Genomic DNA, 14,410 nt, shown 5'->3' on the forward strand with positions numbered 1-14,410 from the left:
CTTAATATATTGTCGCAATAGGTGGCATAGGGAACGTAGAATTATATCTACTCAGAGAAAAAAAAATCTGGTAAAATTACCGTACTGTATGGTAATGACATTTCTGGTAAAATTAAACACATAATTCTGGTAAGAAAAACCAAATGCATTTAAAACCAAATGCATAAACCATTCATTTTGGTAATTTTTTCGTTTATATGTCAATCGTTTACTAGAACTTTTGGTTTTCTAAATTACAATTTTAAAAACCACGCAGTTAGCAAAAAATGGAAAGTTAAAAGTGAAATTCGACCGTATGATGATGATAATGATGATATGATGATATGAAATGATATGAAGCAAAATAAAATGCATTTATAAGTACAAAATATAATACACTCCTAGAATAAGAAATTTTCAAGAAAAAGTGTTTAACATAAGTTGTATGTTCTCTTTCAATTGTATGTGATTCCTTATTGTATGTGAAGTAGCAGAATATGGGAACTAGTAGTGATTTTAACCGTCATTTGTCCTCATCACTGTCATCCGTCATCATTCATCATCCATCATCCTTCAGCCATCATTTATGATCCTTCATGCATCATTCATCACCCATCATTAAGCAACCATCATTCATCATCATCAGTGTGTTTCTCATAATATCTGCATACTGCTTCATTTTCAAAAGTTTACTTTGTCTAAAAGTAGTGTTGAAAAAAGATACATTTAAGAACTAATACTTATTGACTACTTACGTTGCAATTTTATTATATACAGGGTGTCTATAAAAGAACTCCGGGGTTTTGAGGCAAAATATTTTAATGAAATAAAAAACATACATACATGTTTTATACATGACTGAAAAGCTTACATTTTCAAGTTTTTTTTTTTAACACTTAGTAAAGTTCTATATGAGCTCCGTTAGTGGCACGGCAGACGTCTAAACGACATTCTACCTCTTCCCATGTCCTGGCGAGCATGTCTGGGGGAACGGTTGCCACACAATTGACTATTCGTTCCCTGAGATGTTGAACATCACGAATTTTCTCTGCATACACAAGATTCTTGATATGCCCCCAGAAGAAAAAATCCAACGGAGTCAGATCAGGGCTCCTTGGAGGCCATGGAATAGGTCCCTCCCTTCCGATCCACCTGTTCTTGGTAAACCAGTTGATCTTGGTAACCCCAACTCCAGGCTGCGTCTTGTCAACGATTTCTTAGGGCTTCGAAGGCATGAAGCTCGGATTCTGTCCACTTTCTCTTGAGACACACTCGGCCTACCCGGCGACTTTTGCTTCAAAACACTTCCTGTTTCCTTAAATGCACTGAACCATTGACGAATAGTTTTGTCAGAAGGCGGGTTAACACCATAGTTACGTCGAAAGTTTCTTTGTACGGTAACTAAAGACTTCGTTTCTATGAGCCAAATAACACATTGAGCCTTTTGTTGCGGACTCGCCATCATTTCAAATTTCACGACGTCATTTCAAGGTCAACGCCCTGCAGCGCCGCCAACAGTTGATACAAACATTCCCAATTGGTATGAGTAAAACTTTTTGAGCTACTCTTTTCAGAGAAATCGACTAAATTTTGCTATCTTTTATAGTTAGTGAGATATGAATTTTTAAAACCCCGGAGTTCTTTTATAGACACCCTGTATTTTATTACCCATTGGCAGGATCGGTCTTGTTTTGAGTTTGATGACGTGCGCATCTAATTTGGAAGTTATCACACTTTTCAATTGTGTTCAAGAGTAATAGTAAACAGTGAGCATGCGCCGTCATTGCATGCGGGACCGCTGTTGTTTGATAATTTTTTTAGAATTCTTTTTTTCAGTTTAAATTTTTTTATGCATTAAGTTGGGGAGTTTATTTTTGAGATATGGGACCAGAGAGATCCATAAATACTTCCTGAGTTGTGAATAAAGGAGAATTTCATCATTTGAGCGATATTTTTGTTTTTATTGCTTTAATTAAAAATCAGAAATTCTAACCTACAGTTCAAAACTGGATCGTTTTCAATACTAATTCAAGTGAATATGACAAATAAAGAGGGTCCTAAGCTGATTGACACTGCCCCTAGGTTTGAGTTGAAGCAAGAAAAAAAAACGATGCCTAAATATACCGAGGCGTTTATGAGTGTATTTTCAGCTACCATGCTCCTTTATACGGAAGAATGTTAAAAAAAATAAAAAATTAGACAACAACCATTTTGGCAATGGATAACCTGTGACTGTGAAAAGGCGATCACAATTTTTTTTGTTCCAGTTTGATGACAAAGATATTTTTTATAATTTTTAATGTTTGTCTGTTGGACCTAAAAATATAACTAATAATGTCTAATGCAAATGAAATCCAAATCAATATGTATTTTATTTATTTATTTATTTAATGTATATTTCAAGTATTTCCTATTACCAATATTAATCAGGAATCATTGGTGTCAATAATTATGTCAAGATTTATATATATAATTTTAGATTCAACGTTACAATTTTCCAACTTATATACAACAACAAGTTTTACGCGTTCTCTTACTTTTGTATGCCATCACATCTCTAAGATACTGTCACATATAACAGAAAATATTCAAAACTATTCATAACAAATTGATTACAAGAATATGTTTGTATATTTCACTCCACTAGTGTAATTTGAACAATTGGAATTACGTTTGCTTTGAAAGTTTAACATTCCTTTTGACAGCAGCTTTACACAATATCCGCACCCCTTGATATACAGAACTTTCTCGCCAGCACATTTTTACATAACTTTTTTAATTGCTCCTTTCAGTTATACATGATCCCTTTGCTTTGCAAGAATGGGTAACAGCAGAAGCAATATAACACAAACTGCAAACATTGAAGCCATTAAGTATAAAAGACCATCGTAAGATCCCATGGAACCTCGAAAGAAACCTATAAATTATAATTTACGGATTAATTTAAGTTAATATTTTTTTCTAAATCTTAAATATTGTAAATGCACTGTTTGAAATTCAATTCTAAAATTGCAGTAAAATAACCAGTAGTAGTCTGCTCATCCAATTAACAGTAAAGTTTAATGTTCGGAGCATTTCTCTAACATTACAGGTTTGAAACTCAGCTTACAAGTAAAAAATCCGTGAACACAGAATTATACTGTTTTGGAACTATTTATAATTAGCATAATTTTAAAACCGTAAAAATTAAATTTAACTGGTCAATGGAGTTAGGTTATGTAATGGCCTCTTGTTATGTAATGGTAATTAGAGATAAGTTATGGATCAATTGTGTTCTGTCCATAAGCCTGCAAGTGATGTCAACTATCGTGAAAGATCAAAAATGCTTGAATTTTTTGTGTTAAGCAGATCTATAGTGCTGCCATCTATGCGTGAATGAGAGTTTTGCATTCTAAAAACACCGGAAGAGTGCAGGATAATGGAAACTCTTCATGTCTTGAAGGGATCAAAGAGATATTGTAGTGTCAACGCTGGAATTTGAACCAGCCAGTCATGAGATTCAACCGTTCATGGGATTGATCGGCGCTGTTGACCTTAGAGGAGAGATTTACTAATCCCTTATATCTCCTTTAAGATGTTGACCGGTCAATTGACCGGTGTTGGTATGTACCCAGCTGCTTGGAACTAAGTAGCTTCATAGGGTCGGCCAAGTTGGCTTGATTAAAGTTCTTGTTTTTTTACCCGTATTAGGGGAGCATAAACAATAAACTGTGTTTCGCACAGTTAAAAGATTTGAATACTATATTTTTCATGGCTATATATTATACGGTCTTGGTTAAATCTGGTAAAATAACAATAAAATAAATTGTAGTTTTACTATTTTATTCGATTAATTTCTAGCAGGATGCAATAAAAATAGCTTCTGTGTGAGCAACATTTTTTTCTCATGTTATAAAGTGATGGAGCAAGTATTTTTTTTTAATTATTATTAAAATTAGAGAAAATCCTTTTTTGAAATTAGGGAGTGACTTACCTCATTTAACTAACTAATTATTGATAAGTTGAACATAAAATATAAAATTTTATATTCTACTACACTTTATATTTACATTACAATTTAAAACCATATTTTTTTTTAAAAAAAAAAAAAAAAAAGATAGACCTTACAATTTCAGATGTTTTTTTATAATCATGTATATCCTTCCGCTTCAGTTTCTCGGGAATTCTCATTTAAAAGTGGATATTTCCTTTAAAAAAACACGTAATTTATAATTGTAAAAGTATTTTTAAAACAAAACTGTTTTCTTACCTATAAGTAATGATGCAGAAAGACTCATTGGAGACATAATTATAAACCTAGATGCCAAGGCCATGGACCTATTTTCTTTCTTTATAAATTTAGTAATTAAAACTGGCATTGCAATAGTGATACCACCAAAAGTTAAACCCATCAATGAAATAATAGTAATGATCGAAAAGAATTCCGGCAACCATGCAAGCAACACAAATATGAATCCTGAGATTGCAAAACAGCAAACATTGAAGTTTTCCATTGTCATCAAGCCTTTATCAGTGATTAAACCTAAAGTTAACCTACCAATTGTATCAAAAAGAGACAAAGACATCACAAAATATGCTTCCAAATGTTGTTCAATTCTTTTGTCCCGAACGAAATCGACAATAATAGTATAAAATACTAGAATTACAAAACCGCTAACTCCTTGTATGAAAGCTAATGTTATGAACTCAGGACTCCAAAGAATTCTGAATTTCGAAAAAAGAGACTTTCCAGACGAGTTGAGACATCCACCTTTAAAATTTAATTCGGCATTTTTTACATTAGTCTTAAAGTGTTCATTTAGCGCTAGCTGTTTGCTATGGGGAGATTCTGATTTCCCTAACTCGTAAATAGAATTCGATTTAGCTTTGAGTAAATTTACAGTCTCGCAATTTTCTCTCTCAGATTTTTTCATATCAGTAAAGTGATTTTTTATATCTGAATCGTGATTTTCTGTATCAGCAATGTAGTTTTTCACACCAGTAACTTGATCTTCAATTTCTTGTTCTATTTTTCCATTTCTTAATTGAATTTTAGAATTTTCATTGTCAGTCTGGCAGTCTGACATCAAATCAACTTTACAATTAGCGAATTCGGGAAAATTTTTTATAGACCACATAACGAGATTTTTTCTATCAGCAACGGGGCATTTTATATCAGTAGTATCTTGCTTCATATTTGCATTCTTTAGTTGAATTTTAGAATTTCCATTGTCGGTCTGAAAGTTGGACAGCAAATCAACTTCACAATTAGAAACTTCACACAACTCTTCAAAAGACCTAGATATGCCTTGCATGGCAGCACGATCAGATATTCTCTTGTCTTCAGCTGCAGGTGCACGTTTGGTGTCAAGCAATGGTAAGAAATTGGCTCTTTTCTTTACTCTCTTTTGTTTTCTAAGCAGCATTGCTGCTGGCACACTGTTTAATAGCAATGCTGCCATTATGAGAAACGTACCGGATACTCCAAATTTTTTCAAAATTAAATCCAAGATTGGTGGAAAGAAGAAAGATCCAAGTCCACCTCCTGACGAAGTGATACCATATGCTATGCTGCGATGTTTTTTAAAATGTTGATTTATAATTTCAGGAATGAGAGCACATGACCATCCGTAACCGATACCTGGAATGACATTATTAACTATTTCGTAGAACAATTTTAAAACAAATACAGCACATTAAGTAAAAACGACACGTTTAAATGAAAATAAATATATTTCGGCAAGAGAAAAGCCCAAACGACTCCGAACTCTTGTTGAATTCATCATTTGTGTTAACTAGAGTGGGAGGTTTTCGTGGTTTTCCTCAACAGGTAAAGCAAATACGGGTTAAGTCCATCAAAAAGTCCTCCACAAAGGCGAATTGCCCCCAATACTTGATCCAGGAGTTTCCCTGCCTTTTGGATAGGGTACGAAATGACAGTCTACGGAGTTGAGCATTAGTAGTCGTAAACATAAAACATTGTGTCGGCTGTTCACCGATGGTAAGGTAATATAAAATTTATAAAATAATTGCTGCATTATCTGAGCTCTTAAAAAGTTTCAAACATTGAGAATAAGGCAGTAATTTTGATAACTTTCATTTGGATGGAAAATTTGCCAAATTAGCAATTTTTTAAAAGAAGCTTAATTATTTTAAAAGCATTAATACTATTTCTCTGTTCTGAAGCCCAGATACCTCTTATGACAAGATGGTATATATTGTTTAAAATTATTGCTTTGATTCAAAAGTAAGGCTCTTAATCTGTGGTTCTTTTATTTTCTTTGGCGAAAGAGCTTCGATAAATCATGTTAAAAGATATCTTAATTTTTTCTAAATATCGCCAATTTAACGAGATTTTTCCATTTTTAATTAACGTTATTAAGATCAATCGAAAATGTTAAGATCAATGGATTATGATTAAGATCAATGGTTTATTAAGATCAATCAATCAGCATTTTTTGTAAACGCAAACAAGGCAGGAATTACTTTTTTAAAACTCGAAAAATTAGATCAAAAATACTTTTTACATATTGGAAACTGTTGCTTTTCTTCATAATGACATTTCATGATATTTTCTAATCCAGCAATCAGAGATTTGAGCGATGAACAAAACTTAGTAACTATGACTAGATACTTACAAAAAAGTATAAAAACCAAATAATTTGGCGATTCAACCTTCAGTGAAAAGCCACAATCATTATTTTTTGCTAATTATTGTTAATACTTCTCCTAAGACAATCAATGATTTCCTTTACTTTTACATTTTTTTTAATATTTTGTCAAAATTCAGTTAGAAAACACTCTATGTAATAAATTTATTTTTAATTTCTGTAAAAAAATTATCTAACAGAAATATTTTAATTTTTTGTAAACCCAATTTTTTTAAAAATAAAAAGTTTCAGTATTATTCATTACCAATAAGCTTCTTTTTTTCTAAATTTATGCTAATTTTTCAAAAAAGCTATCTATTTCAATGAAATAAATTAATAAATAAAAGATAATTGAAAGAAGAATTTTCTTCAAAACGCCTCATCTCTTTAAAGATTATAATTGTATTTATCTTGCTTTTCCCTTCCTAATTTCATTAGAAATTTAAATTTTTTACCAAAGATTACACCCAGACATATATTTATTGTCATAACATCTTCAGCAAAGAAACATCCTCCAACACCAACTGAACATAGTAAACATCCAAAAATTGTTACTCCTTGCAAGCCGATTCTATCACTAAAAGCTCCCGCAAACGGTCCTAGAAATTAAAATTATAGAATAAATCACAATGGCAGCTTTTACGTAAAACAATTCGAAATAACGCTTTAATTTTCTTTTAAAAAATATTACTCCAGTTAACCAAAAGTAAAAAAAAAATTTAAGTAAATTAGAAAGGAAAAATGATTTTTGTTTCGAACTATTAATAATAAAAAAAATCGAAGGATGCATTATTTTTGAAAGAATGAAATTTAAGTTGATTATAAAAGTGATGTGCCTTTCAATTTCAGGCTGGCGAGCAATACGGAGCAAGAGCCCATTGGGTCACGGTTCTTAAACTTAAATAATAATCAGTGTAATGAAAATCCTGCATTGGTATTTTACCTTAAAAACATCAGTGATGAATACCATGTATTTCCTTAAAAAAGACAACAATTCTACTCCCATAAACAGGCGGCTTGTAATTGAAGGTCTAGCATTCTGTGCTTATTGTTGCGCTTATAATAATCAGTGTAATGAAAATCCAGCAAGGGTACTTTACCTTTAAAAAAAACAGTGATGGATACCATGTATTTCACTAAAAAGGACAACAATTCTCCCACCATAAACAGGCAACTTGTAATTGAAGGTCTAGCACTGTGTACTTATTGTTGTACTTATAATAATCAGTGTAATGAAAATCCAACAATGGTATTTTACCTTAAAAAACATCAATGTGGACCATGTATTTCCCGAAAAAGATAACAATTCTCCCACCATAAACAGGCAACTTGTAATTGAAGGTCTAGCTCTGTATGCTTATTGTTGTGCTTATAATAATCAGTGTAATGAATCCAATTAAATTTCTTAAACAAATAATTATGAATTCAAATTATAAACTGTACCTGATACACCTCTCAAAAACGCAGCTAGTACGAAAGGAAAAGAAGCTTCTTTCCTGGTCGTGTCATAACGATCTAGCAAAGACACAAAGATCTGTGCCCCAAGTCTTACGGGACACGATACTAACAAGGAAATCAGACTGCCTGCTAAAGCTACCACCCAACTGTAGCTGCTATCTACACCACTCATGTCGTCAATTCGATAATAATCCAACCAAGTCCTGAAAATGAATACATTATTAAAGTACTTATAATTAGCTAGGTCTGCAAAATTTAGACTAATTTTTCCGAATTCATGTATGTACGCTTTTTATACTTCTTCCCACTCGTGTCAAAATCACGGAGTGAGATTTCATCTCCAAATTCTCGTGCCCGTGATATTTCCGGGCTAGAGTGTTTAAAAGTAATGCACCAAAAAGCTTTAACTCTCTGGTTCCCGAAATTCTCTACCTCCCTTAAATTGCAGAAACGCCGAAGAATTTGTTCACTAACTTCTTTACCCTTTTTCTCTGTAAGATATGATAGTCAACTCCCCATAACAATGGGAAGTGCTAAGGAGCTTCAGTTTTCTCATTTTATTGCTGAAAACTTACTAAAACTAAAATCAATACTTATTAAAAATACACTTTCTTAAAATTTTTTTTAAAGAAAACATATATTTTTTCCAGAGACAGTTTTTTAACGAATCATTATTATAAAATTTAACTGATTACTTTATTGATCGCTTACATAATTGTTTAATCGTAATAAATTTCATTTTCAGGATTAAAAGTTCACAATTTATTTTCTAACTTTGTTCTTTGAAATGTGGAAACTCGTCGTAAAAATAGAATTTATACATGCGGAAATTGAAATTATTTTAAATAGCGATAAAAAATGTTCAAAAGAATATAAAGATAATGAATATCATTTGCACTCAATCTCCCTAATTGAAAAGCTAAAGATCAAAAAGTATAATTTTTAATAAGTTAATAGTAAAAAGAGATTCATGTCAAATGAAATCTATACTATCGTTATACATTTTTAAAAAGATAGAAAAGAAAATGTTACATGTGCATATCATATAATTAATGTTTAGCTGGATATTTTGATGATCGAAAACGTTGATATTAATAGCTTTTTTTCTAAATTCAATTGCATAATTAATAAATTTAAAACATATTTGAAAAACTAATGGTTTTAAAATTTCAGTTGGGTGATTATTATATAGCAATAATTATTATAAGAGCATGCATATAATTATAAGTTGCATGCATATTATTGTGAAATACTTGTCGAAAATTAATTGATAATCACTTACCTTGAGGGATATTTCATTAATTAAGCATTTTTATTAATAAATAGTCCAATAACATTTTTCTCGATGTCCATGTCAGGTATTTAGTTTGGAATGTATCAGATGATCCTCAGGATATTCTTTAGTATTGCATATTATATTTATTAACAAAATTCAAGATTAAGAAATAAAGCTAAGCTTAATTTGGAATTTTTAAAGACAAAGATATATTTAAGCTGAAACTTCCAAGAAATAGGGACAAAATAAGAATTAATTTTTTTTTAAATTCTTTTTGAAGTGAAATAAGATATCAATTCGAATATTATTCTCAGTTATAAAATGAGTTGTAAGGAAGAAAAAATCCTTTCAATAGATTTTAATAATCTCTTTCTTTCTTCTTTACATAAAGGTGTAATTTGTTATTTTTTAATAGGTGTAATTTGTTATTTTTTAATAGGTGTAATTTGCTATGGGGACATGGGGGACTTTGTGACCCGACAGGTTTAACGCTCACCAGCCATCATTAACTACATCTTCAGTCGGCTGGATTGGAAGTGCTGTTTTCACGAATGTGTGTCCAGAGCCCTGTCAACCAGGCTATTCCGGCCAATGGTTATGTTATTAGCTAAAGTGACAAAACAATTAGTTAGGAAATGTTGCTGGAAAATATAACTTTGAAGGTGCCGGGCCACCTTTGTCGAGACCTACCGTACTTTTCTATCAGTGATGTTACAAGATTGACCATAACAAATAAGATGCCGTCACAATTCTTAGATTAGCATGAGAGCTTGGCAAATTGGTTTTCTTTACATCGATTTTCACCCCACCTTGTGTCTTAAACTGGTCCCATTCCCTCAGTTCAATAAGAAGTGGAAGTTTGTTAAAATGATAAAGAATCGGCAAAGTCAAGATTGGATAAAGAAAAAGTGGGGTGAAAATGATAGATAAATAAAAAATATATTCCATTATTATAAATTATTAGAAAATTAATTTTTTGTTCAATTTTATACTAAGTTTCTGTGACTACCTAGATTTCTCGATAATTTAAATAGCATTAATTTAAAATAATTTTGATTAAAAATCACTTCACCCTATTTATTCATTCATTTAATTGAAAAGACATTAGTTTTTTGTACAACAGTTTTAATTAATATCCAAAAAAAATAATTCAAATTGATAATTTGATTTATCAATTCGACTTTATTTAAGCTTGAATATCTGTGAGAAAATTTATTATCCTTAATAACATTTTCTTTAATTATTATTTAAATGAAAACCAATTAAGATAATTACTTAAATTATAATGACCACATTTGTCAAAAACTATCAATCTTTTAATTACTACATTTTTGAAATAATTTTTTTAGGATTTCAAAACTCTATGAACTATTATCATTCTGTTGTATCTAAGTTTCTTAAACATATGGAAACAAATTTTTAGCCGGAAAAAAAAACAAATGCAACGCACTAAGAATTTTTTAAACGCATTTTTCGAAGAACGCTCTGATATATTTTACGACACTGTTGACATCATCACTAATGCAAATTCTGCTTTGAATTTTCTCAAAATGTTATAAACTATTATATTGTTGTTTGAACCAAGGTTGAAATTCTTATTAAAGAGTTAGTAGATTTAAAGATAAATTCAAATCACTTACCATAATTGTGTAAATTTTGGTTCTTTCTACTTGATGCTAAATATTCAGCAGAATTAAAAATATAAAAAAGTTTTTCAAAGCAAAAAAAAAACGAGTCATACTATGAAGGAAATGATATTCAATTAAAAATGAATGCAAAATATGTTTTGGGCATAAACTTTAAAAACCACTTTTTTCTTTTCTTGTCATTCTTTTTAATTGCAACATTGTAACTTTAGAGTTTAATTCGTAAACATCATTTTACATCATGCTTAGTTCAATTAAATATAGACGATATCAAACAATTTTTTTGAAAATAAATAAATCTATTCAACATGAATTTCCATCGTTAGTGATCTATTTCTTTAGTTTCCTGAAGCAATATATAAATTTTAAATTAATTATGCTGCGATGAGCATTGATTAATTAAAAAATATGTGAAATTGATGTATTTGAGTTTGCTAAACAATTTAGAGAATTTTTTAAAGAGTTCTAGAACCAATAGCCTTATTTGTGAGCAGCAAAACAATTATCATATTAGTCACATATACTTACACGCACAGTACACGCACTTGTACTAAAATCTAGATGGTGCTTATATTCCTCAATTTTAAGTAATTTCTAGCTTCCTAAATTATCTAAGGAGAAAAAAATTCTTGTAAAATTTCCATACTGTGGTCATGACATTTCGGTCTTCTTGTCTTCAAAAAAAGAATAAGAATTAAGAAAAATAAAAATAAAGAAATAAAGCATTATTTTGGTATTAAAATCGAAAATATGGTATTTAAACAGTAGTTTTGGTCATCTTTAGCTCATATGAGCAAATATACCACTAAATATAATATACAACTACGAATATATGAAATTTTAAAAAAATAAAAAATCAAATACAAATAAAATGTTTCCGAATCTATTGGTTTTAGACATTAAATAAATGCGGAAACAAATTCTACAACTACGGAATCAGTTGTTTTTTGTCAAATATTTATGTAGCAAAATTCTTATAGAAGAAAAATCTATTACTATTACTTATACTATTTACTTTTACTTATAAAATGAAAGAATAAAACCTTCTATATCACAAAAGCAAACCAATTACAATGAAAATTTTTATTTTGAAGTGAAAAGTCAGTTAAAAATGTAAAATTCTAAAATCTCACTCATTACACCAACAGAAAAACTAACTCCATAATTTGACATATTTTAAACCCAGATACAGTGGCAATAAGTTTCTCTCAAAAATTAGAATTAAATTAATATTAGAATAAAATATTAATGTATAGAAGTTTCTCTCAAAAATTAGAATTAAATTAATATTAGAATAAAATATCAATGTATAGAAGTTTCTCTCAAAAATTAGAATTAAATTAATATTAGAATAAAATATCAATGTACAGAAGTTTCTCTCAAAAATTTTGTAACTAATGTTTCTTTAAATATGCAAAAAAAAGAGAACTCTTTATATCATTGTATCAGTACTATGATAATATCTGATTTATACCAGTAAATAATGTCACGAGCTCTGTAATATGAATATAAAAATATTTTCTGAACAACATGTAACATAAACTTATGTTGATATAATATTATTAAAATAATTATCTTTAAAAAATAAAGTTTTGTTACATGGTAATTGATATTTCATATTGTTAAATACATGGAAAAAGCTACATTAATATTATGTGAATCTCAAACATTCAGAAAAGAAATATACACACCTGCATATAGTCTCAAAGAATAATACAATTCCATCAATTTTAATGGTTTCGTGTTTTCGTAAATTAGATAAATCTTCCTTCACATAATTTAATGTAATATATTTCGCACTCATGTTATCAAAATAATTTATTATCTTTAAAAAATGAAATTTCATCTAAAGATATTTACATACGAGAAAAAGCAACATTAATATTATGTGAATCTGAAACATTCAGAAAAGAAATATTTACACCTACATATAGTCTCAAAGAATAACACGATTCCATCAATTTTTTTGGTTTCGTGTCTTCGTAAATTAAATAAATCTTCCTTTACATAATTAAATATAACATATTTCGCACTCATATTATCAAAATAATTCATTATTTTAAAAAAATGGAATTTCATCTAAAGATATTTACATACGAGAAAAATATTATGCGTTAATATTATGTGTATAATATTATGCGTTATTATAAATATTATGCGGGTCTCCAACATTCAAAAAAGAAACATATACACCTACATATAGTCTCAAAGAATAATACATTTTTATCAATTTTAAAGGTTTCGTGTTTATGTAAATAAGAAAAATCTTCCTTAACATAATGACATATAAAATATTTCATACTCATATAAAAATAATCAATTATCTTCCAAAAATGAGATTTTATCTAACGATATTTATATGCGAGAAAAAGGCAACTTAAATATTATACTGATCTGAAACATTCAGAAAAGTAATATACACATCTACACATAGTCTCAAAGGAAAATACAATATTCTCAATTTTTGTGGTTTCATGTTTACCATCGTCAATTTTTATGGTTATTATTCGAAAAACCTTTCTTAACACAAGTAGATATTTTTAACCAAATCTTAATTAAATAAAAATGTTCAGAAATTATGTTTGGAACTATGGGTGTTTATAATATAAACTAAAAATATGCCATTTATATCTTCAAATTAGTTGATTATAATATGTATTTATAAACCAGGAAAATTTTTTTGCATGTTAGTATAGCAGCAAAAGTAACAAAAATAATCTAAACACTTTTATTTTTAGAAATTAATAAAATATTTAATTCCATTCCAAAAAGGGACAATGTACGTAAAGGCATCTACAAATGAAATAAAGAAGATGTACATATATTATAGTGACTTTCGTAGAACAACGAACATACATAATATTTTATTTAAAATTTATACATATTTAAATACTTTTAATTCATTATATAAACACAAAATTTCTTTCAAAACTAGAACATAACTCGTATACCAATATCGAGAAAACTATCTTTTTTCAAAGATATGGTGCATTTAGTTACATTACGAAAGGAAAACTAGAAAAGAAAATAATTATATCAAAATATTATTAACTTCTGGCTGATATACTTAATGATGACCTTAGAGATGGTTGTAAGTATAAATTGCATTAAGTTCTATTAAATACATTTTAAACTTAAATATACGCAAAAAAAATAGTAATAATAAAAATAACAATTAATAAAAAAACATTTAATTCTGTTGTTTGAAAATATGTAATTGTAGACAATGCTTCTTAAATTTAAGAAAACAAATTTAAAAATAGGAAAATAAGTTAATTCATACATTATGTTTTCGAAACTGGTAGATAAATAACACGTTTAAAATTTCAGAAACTATTTTATTAAATGAAAAAGCATATGTCATATGCTGGATGAATTGCGCACAAATAGTATTAAAATGAATTACTAAAAATATGAAAATT

At 29.0% G+C, this 14,410-nt stretch overlaps 1 protein-coding gene across 1 annotated transcript; it reads right to left on the reverse strand.

Moving 5' to 3' along the window:
• Positions 1-2,344: 2,344 nt before the first annotated feature.
• Positions 2,345-11,097, reverse strand: LOC122270030 (uncharacterized). Its single transcript, XM_071180896.2, has 5 exons — positions 10,983-11,097; positions 8,052-8,269; positions 7,064-7,207; positions 4,229-5,599; positions 2,345-2,896 (listed from the first exon to the last, which is right to left on the reverse strand). The coding sequence occupies exons 2-5, from the start codon at positions 8,236-8,238 to the stop codon at positions 2,772-2,774; spliced, it is 1,827 nt and encodes a 608-aa protein (XP_071036997.2). The 5' UTR covers positions 8,239-8,269; positions 10,983-11,097; the 3' UTR covers positions 2,345-2,771.
• Positions 11,098-14,410: the final 3,313 nt, after the last annotated feature.

This window comes from Parasteatoda tepidariorum, chromosome 8, assembly GCF_982258835.1.
Source record: "Parasteatoda tepidariorum strain Cologne lab strain chromosome 8, Ptep-v5.0, whole genome shotgun sequence".
Taxonomy (NCBI): domain Eukaryota; kingdom Metazoa; phylum Arthropoda; class Arachnida; order Araneae; family Theridiidae; genus Parasteatoda; species Parasteatoda tepidariorum.

Coding starts and splice junctions, on each gene's coding strand:
- LOC122270030 (XM_071180896.2), bottom strand. CDS start 8,238: ATGAGTGGTGTAGATAGCAGCTACAGTTGGGTGGTAGCTTTAGCAGGC. Junction 7,208..8,051: donor GTTTTTGAGAGGTGTATCAG/GTACAGTTTATA, acceptor TTTAATTTCTAG/GACCGTTTGCGGGAGCTTTT. Junction 5,600..7,063: donor ATGTCTGGGTGTAATCTTTG/GTAAAAAATTTA, acceptor ATGTCATTCCAG/GTATCGGTTACGGATGGTCA.